Here is a 23,473-nt window from a genome sequence, read left to right as displayed (position 1 = left end):
CCCATTTTAAATGATCCCACTACAAATAAACTAAGCGTAATTATTAAAAGTCTAAGCCCATTTTTATCTTTTTATGATTTTGACTATTAGTTAACCTAATTAAATTTAGGCTTCTTCTGTTTTTAATCTCAGTCGTCACTCATTTATTCTCTTAAACTATTTTCTTAGTTTCATATTTTTAACCTTCTTTTTCTATTTCTTGTCTAGTGGTCATCTTCTCTTCATCAAAAGGTAAATTTTAAATTCTCTATCTACTTAATATACTAAAATCGGGTTTTTCCCTAGCTAATACAGGTGACGTGTCAATCCCTCGTGAATCTGTTTTTCTTCCAAAATGCATGAAATTTTTCATCTATTCTAAATTATTTTATAAAAAATATCTTTATTATAATTATACCAATTTAGGAACATATCTTCATTATTATTATATCAAATCAATATTTAATGCACTATTAAACTACTTTTCAATTATCAATTAAAAATACTTTTAATCGTTTTAATAATAATAATAATAATAATAATAATATGATATTGGCACCGATAGTGGTAATCATGATAATAATATTTGATTCTAATCATAAAATGATCAAATCTTATATCATTAATAACGCACATTGATTTTATATATTTTTAGTTATTTTAATTATATTAATTATAAAAATATTGATATAATTTTAATTTTTATTCATTATTCAATAATAATAATAATAATAATAATAATAATAATAATAATAATAATAAATTGTAATAATAAAATTAAAATTATCACGTGGCTAAAGTAAACATCTTAAAATTATAATAATTTATCACTGATAATCGTAAAAATTATAATAGGGTTACGTAAAATTATTTTTAACATTAGCATATAATAATTCTACAAGTTAATTTTTTATTACTTTAACCCGTTATAATTCTATCTTCTTATGATATTTATTTCAAATATTTTTAGTTATTATACCGTCCATGATAATATATCTCTATCCCCTTTCTATTTCAATCTGTGTATATTAGGTATAATATTCTTATTTATTGTCCGAGATTTCTCTAATCATGATAGAAGATAATAATTCAAATTATGATATGATAAAATTATATAATTTTAACAAAATTAATATATGATGCAAAAATACTGTATATAATAAAAAATTACCTTAATAATAAATAATTTACATATTTATTTTTGTTTTACTAAAGTCTATATATAGTGTTTTTTTGTAGTATATGAATCTAAATTTGAGAGTCATCAACTCATAATTTTATATATTTTTTTACTACTTTATAGAATAAGAATGTATTATTCGTTTTTTATGGAAGTTGATTCTTTTAAGGTACAATTTCTAATTTTTTATAATGTTTTTCATATACTCATTCTATTATATTATTCTTTTGATAATTTATTAATTGTTGTTACTCTAAGTTATTCTTATCATCTAATATTCCAGTTCGATTGTCTTTTGTCACAATCGTTTACAATGCATCACATTCAAGAAATACCTCATCGAGTTATCTTCACTGATTCGGATTCCAACTACATGGATGTAAGCGTTCAAAGAAGGGGTAATAATCTCTACTTTATCGAAGGATGGTTGGATCTACTCACCTTACCGAAGCGTTCAATAGGTGAGTAGATCCAACCATCCTTCGGTAAAGTAGAGATTATTGCCCCTTCTTTGAACGCTTACATCCATGTAGTTGGAACCCGAATCAGTAAAGACAACTCGATGAGGTATTTCATGGATGTGATGCATTGTAAACGATTGTGGCAAAAGACAATCGAACTGGAATATTTAGACGATAAGAATAACTTAGAGTAACAACAATTAATAAATTATCAAAAAAATAGTATAATAGAATGAGTATATGAAAAATATTATAAAAAATTATAAATTGTACCTTAAAAGGATTAATTTCGATAAAAAAATGAAAAATACATTCTTATTCTATGAAGTAGTAAAAAAATATAAATATAAAATTATGAGTTGATTCTCAAATTTATATTCATGTACCACAGAAAAACACTATATATAGACTTTAGTAAAACAAAAATAAATATGTAAATTACTTATTATTACGGTAATTTTTTATTATATACAGTATCTACTTAATATACTAAAACTGGGTTTTCTCCCAACTAATGAAGGTGAGGTGTCGATCCATCGTGACTCCATTTTCCCTCCAAAATGAATATACTATTATCTACTCTAAATTATTTTATAAAAAATATCTTTATTATAATTATATTATAATTAATATTTAATAAATTATACATAATTATACTAATTTAAGAACATATCTTCATTGTAATTATATCAAATCAATATTTAATGCATTATTAAACTACTTATCAATTATCAATTGAAAATACTTTTAATCATAATAATAATAATAATAATAATAATAATATATGATAATGATATGATAATTGCATTAGTCATGGTAATAATGATAAGAATATTTGATTCTAATCATAAAATGATCAAATCTTATGATATTAATAACGCACATTGATTTTAAATATTGTTAGTTATTTAAATTATATTAATTTTAAAAATATTGATATAATTCTAATTCTTATTCATTATCCAATAATAATAATAATAATAATAATAGTAATAATAATAACTTAAAACCCGTATATAAACTATTTTTCGTGTATCATTATTAAAATTCTATCTACTTATCTATTTAATATACTAAAACTGAGTTTTATCCCCAACTAATGAAGGTGAGGTGTCTTCTCGTGAGTTTTTTTTCTCTAAAATAAATGTACTATTTTCTCTTCTAAACTTATTTTATAAAAATTTTCTCTTCTAAATTTTTATGTAGAGTATAATTCGAATCACCATATAATTTAGGAGTACTATAAAAGTTTGTAATATCCTACTGACTTAGGACATTAAAGAAATACTCTATATAGTCAATAATAATTTAGAAGTTAAAGAAAAAATATTTTTATCATATATTTACCTAAATCACTAGAATATTACAAACTTTATAGTACTCATAACATCTTTTAAGCCATTTTTTTAAAATTATTTTGTATTAGAATAAAATATATTTTTTAATTGTTTTATATGAAATAAAATATTTTCTTTCATTTCTAAATTATTATTGACTATGTAGAGTATTTTATTTAAAATTTGAGTACATGCATGTATTTACCTAAGTTATTAGAACATTACAAATTTTTATAGTACTCCTAACATTTTTTAAGCCATTTTTTTTAAATTATTTTGCATAGGATAAAATATTTTTTTGTAGTATAATTTAAATAAATTTATTAAAAAATTATTAAAAAATATTCATGAGTTATTAAAAATGGACAAAATATTATTGTATGGAATTCGAATTGATAGATCACAAATATTTTAAAGAAATCTCGTAATTAAATATTTTGTTAGCTTTTTTTTTAATGTATAAAATGAAATATATATATTTTTAATTTTTAAATTATTAATTTTTTAATAAAATTCTTTTAATAAATTATTAATTTTTTAACAGCATAATTCGAATTATACCATGAATAATTCGAATCAGTCAAATTCGAATTACTTGGAAACGCGTGCGTGGGTGTAGGAATTACTGTGTGTGTAATTCGAACCCAGCTAGTTCGAATTAGTGTGTGCGTGTGTTTGTGTATAATTCGAACCCATGTAGAAATGGAGTTCGAATTTAGCTGGTTCGAACTACATATAAACGTGTATTGGTGAATTCATGAAGCAGTTTTCATTTTGGCTGATTTGTGTAATTTTAGTCAGCCATTGGCTTATATGTGTTTTTTACCCTTAAAAAATATATAACAAATTTAATTATTTTAAAAAGAAAGAAAGAAAAAAATGGTAAATTATGTTTTTATTATTTTATATAAACATACTTTTTATATACAAATTTAATTTTTCTAGTATTTATATATAATTTTAGTTTTAAATTATAAATACTAGTGTACCATTAGTCGTTAATGTGCTAATTTACTCAGTTTTTTATTATTAAATGTGTATAAAAAATTAGTTAGGATAACAAATTTTCTATAATTTAATTAAAATGTTTTAAGTTCAAGTTTTAGAAATAAAAAAATATTTTTTTATAAATTATATATAATAAATAGTATTTTAAAAATAAAAGTGTTCACTAACTTTTTTAATTTTTATATCTCCATATAATTAATAATATTTAACAAATTTTATTTTAATGTATATATTTTTGTCTCCACTTTTAAAATTTTCTGGATCCGAGTCTAGTCTTATGAAAAAAAAAATGAATCCTTAAATGAACTTACATAGTGTGTTGTGAGTGTGTTGTGTGGGTGTATAATACATAAGTAATGTCTAATATTAAGAGCTGTCTAATCTATCTCAAAAAAAAAATTGTAGATTTGGTCAGAGTTGTAAGTGAAAAGTCAAATCAAGTGTTGGAGGTGTGAATGTGCTTAAGGAATCATGATGGTGGTTCCATGATAACAGGCTTTATTATAGATTAGCTTCAATTCTTTTTGACTTTTTGATGATTTTGAACAACATCATCATGCCTCTGCCTCCTGTCCGTGACTTTCAAGCAACTCTTGCTTAATGTACAGCATGGTATTAATTAATTAGTAACTAATTAGGTGGAAGAGAGATAGAGAGAGAGAAAGAAGAAAGAATTATGAATGAATAACATAGGCAGCAAAGCACTGTTGTAATTGAAACTAATTATACAAATGTAGTATTTAATGTTACAAAAATGATTCGATTGATCAAAGTATTGAGCAGCAACAATGCTTAATTAAGATGAGAATTTATATACTCATGCTCAAGCGTGGGCGTGGTTCTTGTTCCAGAAGCAGTAGGAGCTCTGACATGACCAACCATTGAAACCTGAAGAGCTTCTTCTTCATAGGCCCTTCTTTCCATCTCCACCATTCTTGATCTCTTCTTCACCCTCACAAGCATCGCCACCAGGAGCAACCCAAGAAGGAAAGCACCTAATGCAGCACCAATTGTGCTTCCAACCGCCACTTTCCACTGAGCTATGGGCTTCTTATTATACTCATCCACTTCAGAATCCACAACCACCATCCCAAAATGCCCATTCCTCTTGGCAACGCAAACAAACGGTGAATATTCGCTGGCTTTGGCCACCGTCATTCTCCCGTCTCCTTCAAAACTAGCACACAAGGGCGTCCCCTCATTCAGTTTTGTAGCATTGGTGAAATCAATAGTGAGAGGTTTATCACCAGACACAATTCCAAGTTGAAAAGGGTTGATGCTTGAGTTTGAAGAATTGGAATCTTGATCGGCATTGTAAGCTAAGAGTCCGAGAATTGGAGAAACAAGCTGGTAGCCAGATAGATCATAGTTAGAATAATATATAGAAGACCAATTAGAGCCCATATTTTGTCTTATCAACATGACCCTCTCAATACATGGATGAACGGTTACACCAACATTGAGATGAAACTCCTTTAGTTCAGCACCGTACCTTGTTAAGCTTCCACATCTGAACCTTACTGTGTCAACACTGATCCCTGCTAGCTTTGAAGGTAACTTCACTGACTCTGCTGTCCCTGTCTTGAAGTTCTTGTCCACTGACTTGAACGTGTAGTCTCTTATCATCAGGTCAAGAACATGAACCGATCTTATTATCTCACCATCACACCACGCCAAGGACAATAATATCATCAGAGTCAGGGGAATTCCAGATTTCTTCATCTGTCACATCAAGGAAGAGAGATTGTGTGTTGTGTTAATAGTTGAGAAAGTTTGAAAAGAATGAAGACTGATTCTTCTGCTTCTTGTAGTAATGCATGTGAGTGTGACACAATCAAATTAGCGCTGACTGAGAATGTGGCAGTGCTGCTAAAAAATTAAAAGAGAGAAAACGGTAGAAGGAATGATTCTGTAAGGTGGAGTGATGATGGCACGTTCATGGTGAAAAAGGAGGAAATAAAAATAAAATAAAATACTAATTATTATTATTACATGGTGAAGGAAGGATTAAAAAGGGTGGGAGGATGAAGCGTGCCTGAAAATGGAACAAAAGAGTATTGTTGTTGTGGGAATGGGGTCCAATGACACTAATTGTGTTTTGTGTAACATGTCATGTTCCCCACTTGGAGCACTTGATGGGGTATCATGTTACGATTAACATTTAACAATTTAACAACATGCACAGCGACTTTTCAACTTTCTTTGTTAACCCCACAGCAAGAAAGTTAATTTTGGATAGGGTGAAGTTGGTGGTGATGATGGAGATAAAGGGTGACAGACTGAACCAGAGAATGTTGCATTCATGTACTTCTTTGTACTGCAATGACCTTAATATGTGTATCTAGAAAGTACTAGAATCATTATCATACTTATTTTCAGCTACTCTTCCAATTAAGAGATAGTATTGTTCCGAACCAAATGTTTTTACTTTTTATTAGAAGAGGTGCAGCACACTTATCACTGTATGCAATCATTGCCGGGGAGAACATGAGCTCATTTTATTATTGTTCGGGCTTTTTATCTTTTTGGGTAACAGGCAACCCAATTTCCTGACCCATACAAAAAAGGACAGCAAACTTATCTAATATATGTCCCCAAAAAAACTTTTTAACTCTAATCTATACTTAGTAGACTGAATTGCCAAAAAAAAAGTAGAGGTAATAAGCCTATACTTAGACTAAGTGGTTAATGAGATTACTCTTAAACAAGCTGCACTTGATTCAAATCTCAACTAAGATTGGAATGAGATTTAAAAACTTCAAAATGTCAGTGTGTGAATAGTATAATGACCAAAAAAAACGTAGAGGTAATAAGACGAAAATAGAAATTGAGGTGTTAATTACTTAATTCTGTACAAATATATAGAAAAGACAATAGGTGAATTTTTTTTGTTGACCGACAATAGGTGAATTTAAAGGACTATCTTATGCTGCATAGTATTAGACTATCAATATCTATTTAATTTTTCACTTGGTTTTTTTTTGGTGACTTAATTTTCCACTTGGTTGCTGGGCTTTTAACCACACTAATAATAATAATAATAATACTCAACTCGACTCTTGATAATTTTTTTAAAGGATTATGAAATTTTCGAACAAAAAAAAATATATCATTTTTTGTTTTTGATATTTAATTTTGTGAGACTAGTTAGTCATTTTATCCATAATCTCTCTTTAAAACATATTTATGTAACATGTTAATCACTAATATATCCTCTATTTTATTTTTATAAATAAAAACAATTTAAAAATCATTAAGATTTCTTAGTTTTACACAATAAATTTAATTAATATATTTAAAAAAAAGTAATAAACTCCGCCTATGTTACACTTGCGATACATAGCCGGTTCCAAGCCCGGATAAAGGAGGAGGGTTGTGTTAGGTTTTCGACAACCAACATAAAAATATAGTCGAATCTCCATGACATGAATCAAAGACATTATTGCGCTAAAGCTAGGTCGTTGCCCGGAAGCAACACGCTGTATGGCTCGAGTACGATGTCAAATGAGCAAGAGCCGCTGCATCGGTGCCCGGATGTAGTATTAAATGAGCAAGGGTTCTCGCGTTTTTGTGAACAGACGAGGGTAAATAAGCTAGTTCACAAAGTAAAAGGTAAAGGTCGGAGTGACAGAAGGTTAAGATTTGGGACATGGAACATAGGCACTCTAACAGGAAAGTCCATAGAGGTGGTGGACACCATGATAAGGAGGAAGATTAACATTATGTGCCTACAAGAAGCAAAATGAGTTGGTGCGAAGGCTAGGGAGTTGGATACTTCTGGTTTCAAACTTTGGTATACAGGAAAGGTGAAGAATAGGAATAGGGTTGGAATTATTGTGGATAAGCAGTGGAAGAAGGACGTAGTGGATGTCAAGAGGGTGGAAGATCGTATCATCTCTATCAAACTTGTGGTGGAGGGAGGTGCTTTCCATATGATTAGCGCCTATGCACTGCAAGTGGGTTCGGACGAACAACACAAGATAAGGTTTTGGGAGGATCTAGAGAGTGTGGTTCAAGACTTCGGGAGATAAGATTTTCTTAAGAGGAGATTTAAATGGCCATGTTGGGAGAGAAGTGACTGGGTATGGGAGTATTCACGGAGGCTATGGTTTCGTGGTGATCAATGCCGATGGTAAAACTATTTTGGACTTTTCCTCAACCTTTGATCTTCTCATCGCAAATACATGTTTTAAAAAGAGAGACGAACATCTTATAACCTATAAAAGTGGCATGACAAGCTCTCAAATCGACTTTTTTCTTGTTGAGGAGAGTCGACCAAAAATTTTGCATTAATTGTAAAATTATCCCAAGAGAGAGTTTGACAACACAACACAGGGTGCTCGTCATGGATTTTCACATTGAGCAAAAGTTGAGGAAAAGACATCATACGAAGAACCCAAAGACGAGGTGGTGGCGGATGAAAGGTGAGGAACAAAGAAGCTTCCTAAGACGGGTATGAGAAGAGGCAAAGTGGGATGGGAATGGAAGTGCGGAAGAGATGTGGAAGGAGATGGCAGAAGTTATTCGAAGAAAAGCAAAAGAAAGCTTTGGTGAATCTAAAGGAATAGGACCAAGAGACAAGGAGTCCTAGTGGTGGAATGCGAGTGTACAAGAAAACATAAAGATAAAAAGGGAGTGCTTTAAAGAGTGGTCTTTATGGCGCAATGCAGATAACTGGGAAAAATATAAGGCGGCTAAGAAATAGATAAAAGTGGCTGTAAGTAAAGCAAGAACAAGAGCATATGAGGGTCTCTACCAGTCTTTGGGCACGAAAGAAGCAGAAAAATGTATATATAGAATCACAAAGAGCCGTGAAAGAAGAACGAGAGATTTGGATCAGGTTAAGTGCATAAAGGATAAGGATGGAGAGGTGCTGGCTCAAGAGGAGAAGATTAATGAAAGGTGAAAGAGCTACTTCTACGAGTTATTTAATGAGGGACAGAAGACTCTTCCGAGCCTTGGTCGGTTATGCACAAGGAAAGAAGATCAAAACTTTGACTACTATCGAAGGATTCGAGACTTCGAAGTAAAAGAGGCTCTAAAGCAGATGAAAAATGGCAGGGCAGTAGGACCTGATAATATCCCGATTGAGGTTTGGAAGGGCCTTGGAGGAAAAGGCATCAACTGGTTAACCAAGCTTTTTAATGAGATTTTAAGGTCAAAAAAGATGCCTGATGAGTGGAGAAAGAGCACCTTGGTACCTAACTACAAGAATAAGGGGGATATATAAAGTTGCGGAAACTATAGAGGGATCAAACTCATGAGTCATACCATGAAGTTATGGGAAAGGGTGACAGAATGGAGATTGAGAAAAGAGACACAAGTAACAGAGAACCAATTTAGATTTATGCCAGGCAGATCTACCACTGAAGCGATATACCTATTAAGAAGGATGATGGAGAGGTATCGTAGTAATAAAAGGGATCTACATATGGTGTTTATTGATTTGGAGAAAGCATATGATAGGGTGCCAAGGGAGGTCTTATGGAAGGTTTTAGAAAACAAGAGAGTAAAGATCATATATATTCGTGCAATTAAAGACATGTATGATGTGGTCACAACTAGTGTGAAGACTCAAGGTGGTGTGACAGAGAAATTTTCTACTGGTATAGGATTACACCAGGGATCATCCTTAAGTCCATACATTTTCACATTAGTCTTGGAAGACTCACAGAGCACATCCAAGAGCCTGTGCCATGGTGCATGCTTTTTGCCGATGATATCATCCTTATGGGAGAGTCAAGGGAAGACCTAAATAAGAAGTTGGACTTATGGAGAGAAGCTCTAGAAGTGTATGGTCTGCGCATAAGCTGTAGCAAGATGGAATATATGGAATGTAAGTATAGTTTGAGAAGGGAAAACCCTAATATAGAGGTGAAGATTGGAGAAAACATCATACGAAAAGTTAAAAGTTTTAAGTATCTTGGGTGCATCATACAGGATAATGGAGAGATTGAACAGGATGTAAATCATAGGATCCAAGCAAGTTGGTCAAAATGGCGGAATACATCTGATTTTATATGCGACAAAAAAGTGCCTTTAAAACTTAAAGGTAAATTCTATCACACCGCTATAAGACCGGCTATACTTTATGGTACGGAGTGTTGGGCGGCCAAAGGGGAGCACGAACATAAGCTAAGTGTGGCAGAGATGAAGATGCTGAGATGGATGAGTGGTCATACGCGATTGGATAAAATAAGGAACGAAGATATAAGGGAGAGAGTTGGAGTAGCACCCATTGTGAAAAAGATGGTTGAATCGCGTCTCAAGTGATTTGGACATGTGAGAAGAAGACCGATAGAACACCCAGTCAGGAGGGTGGATGAGATGAAAGATGGACAAGGGGCGAAAGGCAGAGGAAAACCTAAGAAGACCATCCATGAGGTGGTCAAACAAGATCTACATGTAACAGTCTCTCTGTAGACATGATACATGACAGAGCACAATAGCGTCGTTTGATTCATGCAGCCGATCCCACCAAGTGGGACAAGGCTTTGTTATTGTATTTAAAAAAAAGTAATAAAAAATAAATATGAAATTTTCAGTAAGAGAAATAAAATTAAATGATAAATACTTTTAGAATTGTATTAGCAAGTGTAGCTATAAAGAGAGTTTTCTCTGCTACATAGCAGCAGGGGTCACGCCACACACTTGTTACAGCAAGTGAAGCTAATAGCTATCCTCTATCAGTTATAACATTAACACCCGCTCTCAAACTTTGGGGGAGTGAATTACTGACCCTAAGTTTGCCTTTGAAAAATTCAAGCAACCTAGAAGATAATGGTTTTGTTAACACATCTACAATTTGGTCAAGTGCAGGAATATTAACTATATACAGTTCCTTCTTATTAACCATTTCTCTCAATGAATGCAAGTCTAATTCCAGATGCTTGCAATGACTATAGAGAACTGGATTGGCTGCAAGCATACACGCATTCTGGTTGTCACAGTAAATTGTTGGAGCAATCTTTTGAGACACACCAAGTTCACTAAGCTGTTGCAGTGATACAAGTTCAGACTACACGGCAGCCAACGCACGATGCTCAGCCTCTATGCTGCTATGGCTGACTTTCGATTGTTTATGGCACTTCCAAGAAATTAGATTCCCTAGATATATACAGTAGCCAGTGACAAACCGCCGACCATCGAGATCACTTGCCCAATTTGCATCAGCAAAACCCAAGAGTCTAAAATCAGAACACTTTGAAAAGATAATTCCATCACTTACCATCGTTTTCAAATAATGCAAGATCCTCTTCACTGCTTTCCAGTGATTAAGAGTGAGGTTGTGCATAAACTGTAAAATTCTATTCACAGAAAATGCAAGATCAGGTCGTGTCATAGTCAAATATTGGAGAGTCCCTACTATAGAACGATAAAGCTTCATATCAGAGCAAGATTCAGAATCATTTGTATAGAATTTCAAATTCCCAACCATAGGAGTAGGCAAGACATTTGCCGTTTCCATGTTGGCCTTTCGAAAAATTTGCATTGCATATTTCCTTTGAGATAGGTGTACATGTCCTCCCTGCAAATAAGAGAATTCTATTCCAAGAAAAAAAATTAAATTACTAAGATCTTTAAGAGGGAAAACTGTATTGAGTTGCTTAAGTAATAGATCAATTTCATTAGCATCATTGCCAGGGACAACAATGTCATCGACATATACTAACATGTATGTGACTGATTTTGTACTTTTCCTTACAAAAAGGAAAATATCAAATCGAGTTCTCTCAAACCCAAAATTTGTCAATGTTTCTTTCAAAGTCAAGTACCATGCTCGTGGTGCCTGTTTCAGGCTATACAGGGCCCTATTCAGCTTGCATACCAAGTTAGTATTGTTGTCCTCATAGTCTTGTGGTTGAATCATAAAAACTTGTTCCATCAAAATTCCATTTAAAAAAGCATGATTAAAAAATCAAACTGACGTAGAACCCATCCTTGTGTGATGGCTAGAGTAAGCACAATACAAACAGAAGAAGGTCTTATCACAGGACTATATATCTGCGCATAGTTTATGCCTTCGGTTTGATAAAAACAGTTGGCAACAAGATGAGCTTTATAACGAACAACCTTACCATTAGTATTTCGTTTAATGGCAAAAACCCACTTGCTCCCTACTATAGTAGCATTCAGTGAGGGAGTCACAAGATACCAAGTATTGCATTGCCTTAGTACTTTAAGCTCAGCATCCATAGCCTCCTTCCAGTGAGGGGTTTGGATAGCTTGAGCAGCAGTTTTAGGTACTTGTTGCTTAAGATCAATATCAATATGGGAAATATAGGCCTTTGGCTTGTGTATACCCGCCTTTGATCATGTTATCATATTGTGTGTATTGGTGGTTGGATGAGGAACCTGACTTGGAGGGGGATCAAGTCCCTGACCAGTGGCCTCACTATGCATAGAGACATTAGTCTCTAAAACTGGATTAGGGGAAATACAGTGTCCAACAAACTAGTAGTTGTAGGTGATTGCAAGTTTGTATTTGTTCCACCAGTTTGAGTTTAATTTGAGAACGAGTTACTTGTCATGGTAGTATTTGATGACTTTGATGTGGAGGGTAAGCTGTAATAAGCATCAGTAATATAGCTAGGAACAAATTCAGTGTTGGTCATGTGAGTAAAAGAATTTTGAAACAAATCATGATAAGAAAAACTCAACACATCAAAGACAACATGGCGAGACATATAAACTTTTCCAAACTTACTCATACATTTATATCCATAAAATTTAGTGTTATTGCCTAAAAACAAACATTTCTGAGAGCGATATTCAAGTTTATGCTTATTGTATGGTCAAAGAAATGGAAAACAAGTGCACCCAAACACCTTTAAAGTACTATAATCTGGTTTTTGATTATGCATTTTTTTAAATGGTGACATAAAATCAAGAACAACAGTGGGTAGTCTATTCATTATATGAACAGCAGTAACAAAAATATCTTCCCAAAATTGGATGGGAATAGATGTTGTTGCCAATAATGAAAGGCCAATCTCAACTACACTCCTATGCCTTTTCTCTACACTTTCCTACTGTTGATGTATATATGGATATGAGAGTCTATGTCTAATACCATTATCAGTTAGAAAGGTAATAAAGGCAGCAGATACAAATTCTCTTTCATTATCTGTTCACAACAATTTTAATTTATGTCTAGTCATAATCTCTATTTGATTTTTAAAGTTCTGAAGGGCATTAAAAGCTTGAGGCTTATTAGTCAGCAAGTAAATATATGTATATTTAGTACATGTGTCTACAAAACTAATGTAATATTTCATACCATTTCTAGATACAATAGGGGATGGTCCCCATATGTTAGCAAAGATTAACTCTAGAGGATAATTATATGTAGTATTAGAATCATTGAAAGATAAAGCATAAATCTTAGAAATTGAGCAGATTTCACAAATTTTAGAATGAGGCAGTTTTGTAGGTAAAGCAATATCACATTGTTTAAGAACATGAAAGAGATTATTTATTGAAGTGTGGCCAATTATTTGTGCCAAATTTTTACATCACGAACACAAATAAGTTGCTATTAAAGCAGCATTATGATTCCTAAAATTATGCTTAGAATTGTTTGAATTACAATGAAAATTTATAGAAGAAAGAAAATTTGTAACAGTAGTATAAGAGTTATTATGTAATTGGTGTTTAGATAAAATAACTGATTTTGGTACATAAAGATCATCAAATGTATAGATGCCATTCTTAGTGATTCCCTGAAGAAGAGGGGACCGAGTTACCTGATCATGAATGGTACAATGATAAGGCCAAAATTCAAAGAAAATACCATTTTCTTAAGCAAATTTCAAAACACCGAGTAAGTTTTGTGTGATTGTTGAAACATATAATAAATTTATCAATTTGAAACCAAGATTGTTGTTTTTATTAAGGGTTAAGTACTGTTTTTATCCTTAAGGTCTGGGGTGAAAATCAAAATCATCCCCGACCTTTTTTTCTTATTAAAATCATCTTCAACGTTTAAAAACACTTTAAAATCATTCTTTTTGTTCTAAAAAGATAAATATACCCTTTTAAAAAATAAATTATAAAATAAATTAACTTTGTTCATCATCCTCCTAACCCATTTGCAGCGGCTTCATTATCCCTCTCTTTCTCCATCAATCCTCCCAACCCATTTCTTCCTCCAATCAAAGACCCAAACTTTGTTTTCTCCCCAACAACCTAATAAACTCAAACTCCCAACCTAAGCTTCTTCCTTCACCTACCTTTCTCTCTCTACATCAACCCCCATTTTCTCTCTCCTCAAATTCTATTAACAACAAATTTTTGTTCAAGTTAACAAACAAATTAAGCAACAACAGCAACTAAATTCAACAACAAATTCAATAACAAATTCAGCAACAACAACACACTTTCAGTAACACCAAAATCAAAATAAATCAACAGCAACAACATCCACAAAATAAATTAACAGAAATTTTAGATTTAACAACAATTTAACAATCATCACCGTAATCTCAGATCCAAAATCAACAACGATAGAAATTTAAAAAAATAAAAAAAAGACGTTCAAATTCTTCGAAAAAAAAATGAAGAACAGAAAGAGGAGGAAGGAAGTGACGGTGCTATGCGGGAACCTACTGCCATAATCAACCTCTGGCCGCCGCCGCCCTTAGTGCGCCCCTCCTTCTTCTTTCCTATTCTTCTTCCTCTTCCTTCCAACTGCCACCCACGATCACCGTCTGTCGAAAAGCCAATAACCACTACAAGCGTCACCTCTCCCTTCCCAGAACACATCACAGCGCCGCCATGTCGGGGGATTCGAAGTTGAAGACGACGAACTCAAAGACGCTTCTATCAATCCAACCACTCTCCTCTCTTCATCTTTCCAACCTCTGCACCTTCCTCTCTTCTCTCGTTCTCTCTCTCATCTTCTCGTTTTATCTCTCTTTCTCTATAGTCACGATACAACGGCGAAAGTATGGTGGCGGCCACACTCTTTCCCGCTGTCACCTCCCTCTTCTTTCTTTTTTTTTTCTTTCTTCTTCTTCTCTGTTTCTCTGTTTTTTTGTTATGTGTCTTTTGTTTATTTTCTTTTTGTTTTCTGATTTAGGTGGGAGGGATGGGGATAAGGGGTGGGGTGGGGTGAGGTGGGGTGATTTTTCTTTTTTAATAATTTTTATTTTTGTTTAAGGGTAATTTTGTCCGAAAAAATATTGTTTATGGATAAAAGGATGATTTTATAACGTTTTGTAATGTTAAGGATGTTTTTAATAACAAAAAAAGGTCGGGAACGAATTTGATTTTCACCCTAGACCTTAGGGACGAAAACAGTACTTACCCTTTTTATTAATGAGAAAAGAAGAACCAGATTTATGAATAGAAATACCTGCACCATTACCTACAAAAAGTTGCTCATGATCAAGATTGTTTGGAGAATGAGAGAGCAAATTGTTGGGGTCGGCAGTGAGATGATGAGATGCTCCTGAGTTAGCATACCAGTATGAGTCTCCAATGGAAGATGCTATAGACATATATGCCTGTGGATGATGGAATGAGGCAGATGGTGATGGAGGGCTTGTATTGGAAAAAGAAAATTGTGTTGAAGGAGTAGGACGTGCTGGGTTTGGTTGGAACTGTTGATCAAAGCAATAGTAGCAGCTCCATGCTGCATGACCAACCCTGCCATGGCAGTATGTTCTTGGAGGTTTACATGAGCTCCTGCCACCCGTTTGGAATCTATTGCCACCATGACCTCGTCTTGCACCCATTCTTCTAGTTGATGATGGGAAGAAAGCTTGTGTGAAAGTTTACCATGAAAATGATGAGGATGAAGTCTTGAATATATCAAGCATATCATCATATGCTTGAAAAAAGAATTTTGCCTCACTAACAGAAAAAGTGCCCAATCTTGACATGATAGAAGTTATGTAACCACTATAATCCTCAGGCAGTTCATCAGTAATAGTTTGAATATGATCATCATCATCTAATTGATACCCAATAGCAGAAAGAGAGTCAACTAGCTTTTGAATTTTGGAGAGATAGTCATGAACTGTACTTGTTTTCTTGACACATTAGGATTTCAATTTTTGAATTCTTGTCTTGGATGTTGAGGAAAAGTAGGCGATGATGGTAGTCCACGCATCACAGAAGCGGGCACAATGAACGATCTTCTTTTTGTATGATGTAATCATTGAAGTCATGAGCCATGTGGTAATGGAGAGATCATCTTTCTTCAAGATCTTGGATGCTTCAGTTTCTTGAAGCAAATCTGTTGAAGTATCTTTTGCAGAATTAAATTTGGTGGTTGTGTCAACTTTGGATGCTGCTTTAGGCAAAGACTTCGTCATAGGTTCAAATCTGTTAAGAGCATTAGCCCAATCAAGATGAGTCTCCATTGAAAGACTATAAATTGTGAGCCATGCTTAATGGCGCCATGTGTTGAAATTAGTGTCATCAAGCTTCTCAGCTATGGGTAAGAGGTTGTTTTGTTGAGGATGAAGTAGAAATGAGGAAAGCCATGATCAAGAACTTGATCTTGAGGCTCTTGATACCATATGAGATTTTCAGTAAGAGAAATGAAATTAGATGATAACATGCTTTTAGAATTGTATTAGAAAGTGTAGTACAAGAAAAGTTTTCTCTACTATATATAGCAGCAGGGGTCACGCCACACACTTGTTACAGCAAGTGAAGCTAATAGCTATCCTTCCTCGGTCAACACTAACAATAAAAATAAAAGCTAAACGGCCTTGACCATTATCATTAAAAAGCAACGAGATTTCCAACAAAAAAAAAAGAATTTATTAATTCTAGTTAGTTTTTAATGAATAAATCAACCGTTTAACATGCCATGTATGGTTATTCTATTAATACAGAAAGAAAATATTAATAGAAAGGCTAATTAATCTCATAAAAATAAAGATCAGAGGCCGAAAAAATATTTTTTCTATTAAAGACTTCATTATCTTTCAAGATAATTATCAGGAGTTGTTTATGATTTTTTTCTAAAAAGAAAGCCATGTTTATTTTATTCTTTGAAATTCATTTGATAAATTGATTTGATATTTCAAAAAACAAAGTATATTTTTGTCATTTTAAAAATTATTACTAACGTTTAATATTATTTAATTTTATCTTTAATATTTAAAATAAATTTAAATTCTATTTTTATTGTCAAATTATATTATAGTTAACAATTAGCAAATTTTTCTTTTATATAATTTTATCATTAACTATTTTACCATATGGTCTCCTAATTCTAATTTTAACTATCACTTATAATCCCAAATCAATTCTTATCCCAAAATCTTTAGGGTGTATGTGGTTCAAAGATTAATTTTTATTATCAAAAATATCATTTTTAGAAATATAATGCCTAGAAATGAAATTACTTGGTATATAAAATTTTTATGTTTAGTTATAAAATTTAATACTTTAGAATATTATGTAATAATACTAGGAATGAATAAATTTTTATTTGATTGAGTTTAAATTTCTTAGTTATATTATGTAATATGTCAAAATTATCCTTACTCATTCAAATTAAAAGGTTAATGACTAAACTTAATAAATATATACAAAAATTTACATATAAATATATTTCAAGATAAATTTAATATAATCAATCATTTTTAAATAAAAATATTTATTTTTATTTCCAAAAATACCTCTAATATCAATTTTTTTTTAATTTACAAAAAATAACTCTAATAATAAATTTACTAGAACATTATCACAATTAAAATATCTGATAGGAATAATACACAATTTACTACTTGCAAGAATCAGAGGAGCAACAATATCCACTCACAACAAGTATTAACACAAGCACAATAATACCCAATAGCAGCGGAAAAATCACATAAACCAGAAATTAGAAACAAGCTAACACACCAAGATTTTTAACGTGGAAAACCTCCTCAATGAGAGAAGTAAAAATCACGAGTCACCAAGATCAGGATATAGCTTCACTATGATGAAAAATAGGGTACAAGAGAGTCACAAATTACTGCACAAAACGTGCATACAACAAGCCAAACAACCCAAACTTCAAGGCTTTCAAAACAAGAACAAGAAGATGAAAATACCACAAAAACAGAGCTACTGTGCGTGGCCAATATCTCCAGCTACAGATGTCGAATTGAAGATTCGAACGGTGAAATCAAAGAACCAGATGTGTAGAACACACTGTCCAAATTTGAGCTCGATCCAACGGTTAACGAATCTGCGGTGACCAATTTACAGAGACAGCTTTGTGTATGTGCGAAAATAACTTTCTCTCTTCTCTTCTCTCTAGTGTTTTGGTGTTCTCTTGCAAAATGACCTCTCTCTCATCTAACCCTAACTCATCTCAGCCACTTCAATTATTCATGGGTTTGGATACTAGCATTTGGACTTTTTCTCCACATAAGAAGGGAGCCCAAAAACCCAACAATATCTCTAATAACAAATATCTTTAATTGAAATTAACATTATCACAATTAAAATTACCTAGAAACGCAAACATGGTAACCTTGACAATCACATCAAATCCAGAGCATGAGTTATGAAGAAGCCGATATACCCTCTTTTTACCTAAACTATAATCATATATGGCAACTATATAATCAATACATAATACATATTCTCTCTTAACAAATCTTCATCTCCATTCATTAGGTATAAATGCAGCCAAGTACAACATCTTTCATGATAGAATTGAAACTAAAATCACATTTCAATTCCAAACAAATTGAAAAAAAATAAGATAATAATTCTAATTCCAAATAAATTAAAAACTGAAATTATATTCCAATTCCAAGTACATACATAAGATTAACAGCTCTATTTTATAACTTCAGTATTCAACCTTTGATTAACAGCAATTTAATCTTGCATCTAATATAACCACTCAATATCATAAACTAATTAACAATAAAATTAACAGTGCTAACAGTTTAAAATCCTTACCGGAAGAAGATTCTATACTTGAAAAAGATTAACAAGATTGCAAAAGATAAATTACACTCTCTTTGATGGTTATTGCTGAGACGCAAAGAGGGAGAGAAGCAAAGAAGACGACATGAACAGGAAGCACAACTCGAACAGACGCGGAGGCGAGAGACGCGCGAGCAACCAAGTTCAGACGGAGGAGAGAGGCCAAACGCGACTACACAATGCGAAGGATCCGAACAAAGTCGCGACGATAGCAGCGAAAATGCAATGGCGGTGAACCAAAGTGAGCTGTGTGATGAACACGAACGCAAACGAGAGAATAAAGAGCGCGGTGGTCGTGCAAATCCAAATCAGCGGCGAGACGACGCCAATGCCAGTGGAGCCTCCATGAATTTGAAGAAAAAGCTCACTAAGATTTAGTTTTCATAAAGGAGGGGCTCTGCTAGAGTTTTATTTTTTTTTTTTAATGAGTTGGGAAAAAACTGAAAAAAGAGGGTTAGAGTTAAATTAGTAAGGATATTTTAATCTTTTTGTTTTATTATACACTTTCAATTCCATTGAAATTAAAGATGATCAGAGAAAAAATGAAAATGAAATTAGTGATAATTTGATTCGAAGGAATAAAAATTATCTATTTTTAAACTTTAAAATAAATATGAAAATAAGATATTCTCATCTAAACATTCTGGAATACTCTAATATAATATTCCCCCAACCATACTCATCCTTAAAAGAGTTGTGCTTTTGAAGCCGAAGGACTCAGGCGGTTATTTTAACAGGTTAAAAGATAAACTGATAAATTTAAATACCAAAACAAAGAATATCTTAGTAAACAAAAGAAGTTCAAACATAATAATAATAATAATAGCTTGACCGAGTAACAATTCTTAATAGACACTACTGACTCAAAATATACTACCAACAAATTCGTTAATAACGACCGAGCGAAACTTAGATTCCACCATAAGTATAAGTATAAAAGAATGGAGAACAAGATTTGTGACAGATATTCTTTGTGGTGATGGTGTCAAAGTATTTGCATATATTATATTTTCTCGCCGTCTAACAAATTAGGTGTATTTTTTCTCTTTGAAGAAAGCCATGACAAGTCTGAGTTACTTGTCAAAACATTTATTATATAACCAACCTAAAAACCTAAAGCAGACTTAAGGATACAGAAATGAACAACTAGGTTCATACATGGAATATTAGTGTCTGCTTCACACGTACCTATATTAACTAGTAATTATATTGGTACAACAATAGATCTATATTAACAATAACACAACCATAACATGCGCCAGGGTGCAGAGGGTAGGCCTTGTTTGCCCAAACACAAACCACCCTAACATCATGTCACGCCTCCTCTTCAACCTATACTTTTATTGTTGTATGCCTTTCCAAACTAAATAAATCGAACAATGGCTTAAGGTGCTTCAGCTACAGACCTTGCTGCTCTTCATCATCACCTTAACATTGGAACCACCAAAGTCAACAACACTATTACTATTAGTTGTAGTAGTAGTCTTCTTCATCTCCTTTGCAGGAGGCCCATCAAAGCCCATTGGGCCTTGGCGCCCTCTCTTGTGGTTGTTGTTAGGCTTCTCCTCTTTCAACCAAACACCAAACAATTTCAAAGTGCTGGGTCCAGCGGCCTCACCAACTTGTTTGTCGTCATCATCAACTAGAGTGTCATCAGATTGCACCGGATCACGGGTGGACCCGCATTTTCCTTGCCTCATGATGCGGTTGATCTGATCAGGACACACCTTAAGGCAGTCCCTCAAGAAAGCCACCAACTCATCGCACTGCTGCTTCGCACGTGCCAGCTCGCAATTTAGCGTCTCGTTGTCCTTCTTCAATTTCTCGTTCTCGCTCGATAAATTCGCGCACTGATGAGGAGGAGGAGTTGTTGTTGTTGTTATTGTTGTTGTTTCCACAGATCCTGGGTTCTTCGAATCAGGTGAAGAGGTGGAGGAAGATCCCATGTCGTCGCCGCCTGAGTTCAACAGAGAGTTTCCGTCGCCACCGGATTTTTCGGTCCCCGATGGCGGCGGCGCAGGGTGCGCCGACTTGCGGCGTTTGATCTCCGAGAGAAGTTCTTTTTGGCCTCGCTTAAAATGTTCGTTGGCAAATTCCCATTTGTCTGGCACAATCTTTCGAAAACCCTACAAATTCCAACCACCCCCAAAAATATTTGTTAGCTGAGCACTGCATTCATGATTTGATTGACTCGGTTTATGTCATTCTGCCGAAATAATTGAATTGATATTTGAAGACTATTTAGGCAAGGAGAGTACTAGGGAAACAATAAAAATTTTGAATAACATGAACAACTATCAATCAAATGAAAATACACTACATCATAATTTAATATTACTAATCAAAATTACTCTTCTAACCCTATTAATTCACATTGTTTACACATTGTTCAAAAATTTTGTTAGTTACCTATAACTTTTTCTTTAAGCAATAAGATTGAAATGGTGCTAAAAGACAAATTAGAGACCTAGGCAGACGTGGAAAAAAATGTTCCCGTAAAACACAAAGCATATACAAATGTACGTAGTCCTTTTTATACCTATTTTCTTACTACGGAGACAGAATTTGTACCGTACTAGGTTATTTTTTCTTGCTTTCAGAAGAAAACCCATATGGTATCTAAGGGGTTTTTTTTTTTTTGGTGACTATCCAAGGGGTTTTTGAATTTATGGGAAATGAGGGGATGAAAAGAAAAGAAAAATAGATAAAAATTGATAAAATTACAAATTTATTGTTTAATTAATAAAAAAACAAAATATTTAAAAATATTAATATAATTTTATATTATTATAATTTTTTTATCTTAATTTTTTTCCTATCTAAACAAAAAAAAATTCTTTTTTTATTTAATTTTTTTTCAACCAAACAACACACAAATAATTCCATCTATTTTCTTTCCTTTTTTTTTTTTCATTTTCTTTTAAATATCGAAGCAAAGTGTAAATCGTGGATTATTATTGCCTTGGCTAGTTGGTGTGGTAGGGGAGTGGGGTCCATATCCATTACAATTTCTAGAAGACATCACAACCAATTTTGGCTCCAGCACCTTCTAGATTATAATCGAAAACATATTATCTTGGTTCTGCTAAATAAGAGATTGGAAGGCAAGGAATTTAATGAACATGACTGTTAAGAATGTGTGTAACAACTAATCAAACATGTATGCATGCAAAGAGATGAATATGATGAGAATTTAGAGAAGGGGGGCCGGGGTAACATACATAGGTGTTGAGCTGGCGAACAAAGCTGGAGAAGTTGTTGTGCTTGAAATAATTGGGAAGCAAATCCTTAGCGAAATCGGCATGCTTCCACACCACAAAAGTGTTGCCACTCTCACTCCACGAAATCACGTCGTCCGTTGCACGATCATCCACCAACTCATACGTCTTCGTCAAGAACGGCGCCGGCACCGATCTCTGTGACATCTCTCTCACCTACCTCACAAATAATCTACTCTTAATTATTCCTAATCTCTCTCTAGTAATAGCTAATAGCTAAGAAATAAACAAAAAGAATAATATATTATTGAGAAGAACAACTAAAAAGGAGGAGAGCGGTCAAGAATTCCCAATCCCAGCAATAGAATCCAGAGAGGAAGAAGCGAGAGTGAACTAAGTTTCTGTGACGATCAGAATCCATGGATCTTAACCACAACAGCGGCTTCTTCAAATGTCACAATAAATACCATAACTCCGTTTCCCAACGCCAAAGGGAAAGAAAGAAAAATGAAAATTAAAAGTGTGATATGATATTCTTCCCTTAAATAATGATTCTTGGGCCTTGTACTCTTTTATAACTGCACGGAACCAAACAAAACAATTTCAATTCTAAGTTCCAACCCAACCTGACGTGGGTTCTAGAAATTTTAAGAAGCACTGAAATACAATTAACTTTATAAACAAATATAATATATTCCGTAACCAATATTTTTTTTTCTTAAGTTAAATATTTGAGTTATAATTTGTTGGTAATTAATATTATTTTTAATAATTTATCTCATTTAAATTAATATTTTATTTTTATTAAATTATTTAACCGTTTTTAATTATTATTTTTACGTAATGACCTTTTTTAATATTTGTTTGAGAGAAAGATAGAATTTGAGGGTGGACCAAACTCGAAACTGAAAAAGCCTGAAACCGAATTCATACGTGCACATTTACATAGGCACCATTATTACTAGTTACGACTACTTTACTTTAGTCATTTCTAGGAAGGTCAGAGATAAACATTGGGACAGGGGGAAGCTAGATAATTACAACACGCTTTTCTCGCAAAGAAAGGGCTCTCTTTTTGTGCCTTCTTTCTTCTTCTTCTTCTTTTTATTTATTTTTTTCGCTCTTTCCATGACGAAGCTTCTATTATATTTCACCGTGGAAAAACTTTCCTCTCCTTTTCTTCTTCTTGTTTTATATTTTAACGATTTGAGAGCAGTGTGTTTTTATTTTTTAATCGTGAATGGAAGCGTGGGCTTAGTATTCTTTGCGGTTTACTTTTTTAATAAAATAGTGGAATTAAAGAGTAGAAAATCAACCCATTGCTTCAGTCATTAATTTATT

The 23,473-nt window shown here is 33.0% G+C and overlaps 2 protein-coding genes across 2 annotated transcripts; both read right to left on the bottom strand.

Annotated features, from left to right (window-relative positions):
• Nucleotides 1–4,629: 4,629 nt before the first annotated feature.
• LOC112748675 (uncharacterized) lies at nt 4,630–5,992 on the bottom strand. The gene has a single exon (XM_025796915.3). It carries the CDS (start codon nt 5,685–5,687, stop codon nt 4,758–4,760), a length of 930 nt encoding a protein of 309 aa, XP_025652700.1. The 5' UTR covers nt 5,688–5,992; the 3' UTR covers nt 4,630–4,757.
• A 13,703-nt stretch (nt 5,993–19,695) lies between these two features.
• LOC112748670 (heat shock factor protein HSF24) lies at nt 19,696–23,048 on the bottom strand. Its single transcript, XM_025796910.3, has 2 exons — nt 22,136–23,048; nt 19,696–21,040 (listed from the first exon to the last, which is right to left on the bottom strand). Exons 1-2 carry the CDS (start codon nt 22,337–22,339, stop codon nt 20,309–20,311), a joined length of 936 nt encoding a protein of 311 aa, XP_025652695.1. The 5' UTR covers nt 22,340–23,048; the 3' UTR covers nt 19,696–20,308.
• Nucleotides 23,049–23,473: the final 425 nt, after the last annotated feature.

The sequence above is a fragment of the Arachis hypogaea genome, chromosome 15, assembly GCF_003086295.3.
Source record: "Arachis hypogaea cultivar Tifrunner chromosome 15, arahy.Tifrunner.gnm2.J5K5, whole genome shotgun sequence".
Lineage (NCBI taxonomy): Eukaryota > Viridiplantae > Streptophyta > Magnoliopsida > Fabales > Fabaceae > Arachis > Arachis hypogaea.
Note: the sequence above shows the minus strand (reverse complement) of the source record. Positions and strands in the feature narration are given on the sequence as shown.

Coding starts and splice junctions, on each gene's coding strand:
- LOC112748670 (XM_025796910.3), bottom strand. CDS start 22,339: ATGTCACAGAGATCGGTGCCGGCGCCGTTCTTGACGAAGACGTATGAG. Junction 21,041..22,135: donor TTCGCCAGCTCAACACCTAT/GTATGTTACCCC, acceptor TGGAATTTGTAG/GGTTTTCGAAAGATTGTGCC.
- LOC112748675 (XM_025796915.3), bottom strand. CDS start 5,687: ATGAAGAAATCTGGAATTCCCCTGACTCTGATGATATTATTGTCCTTG.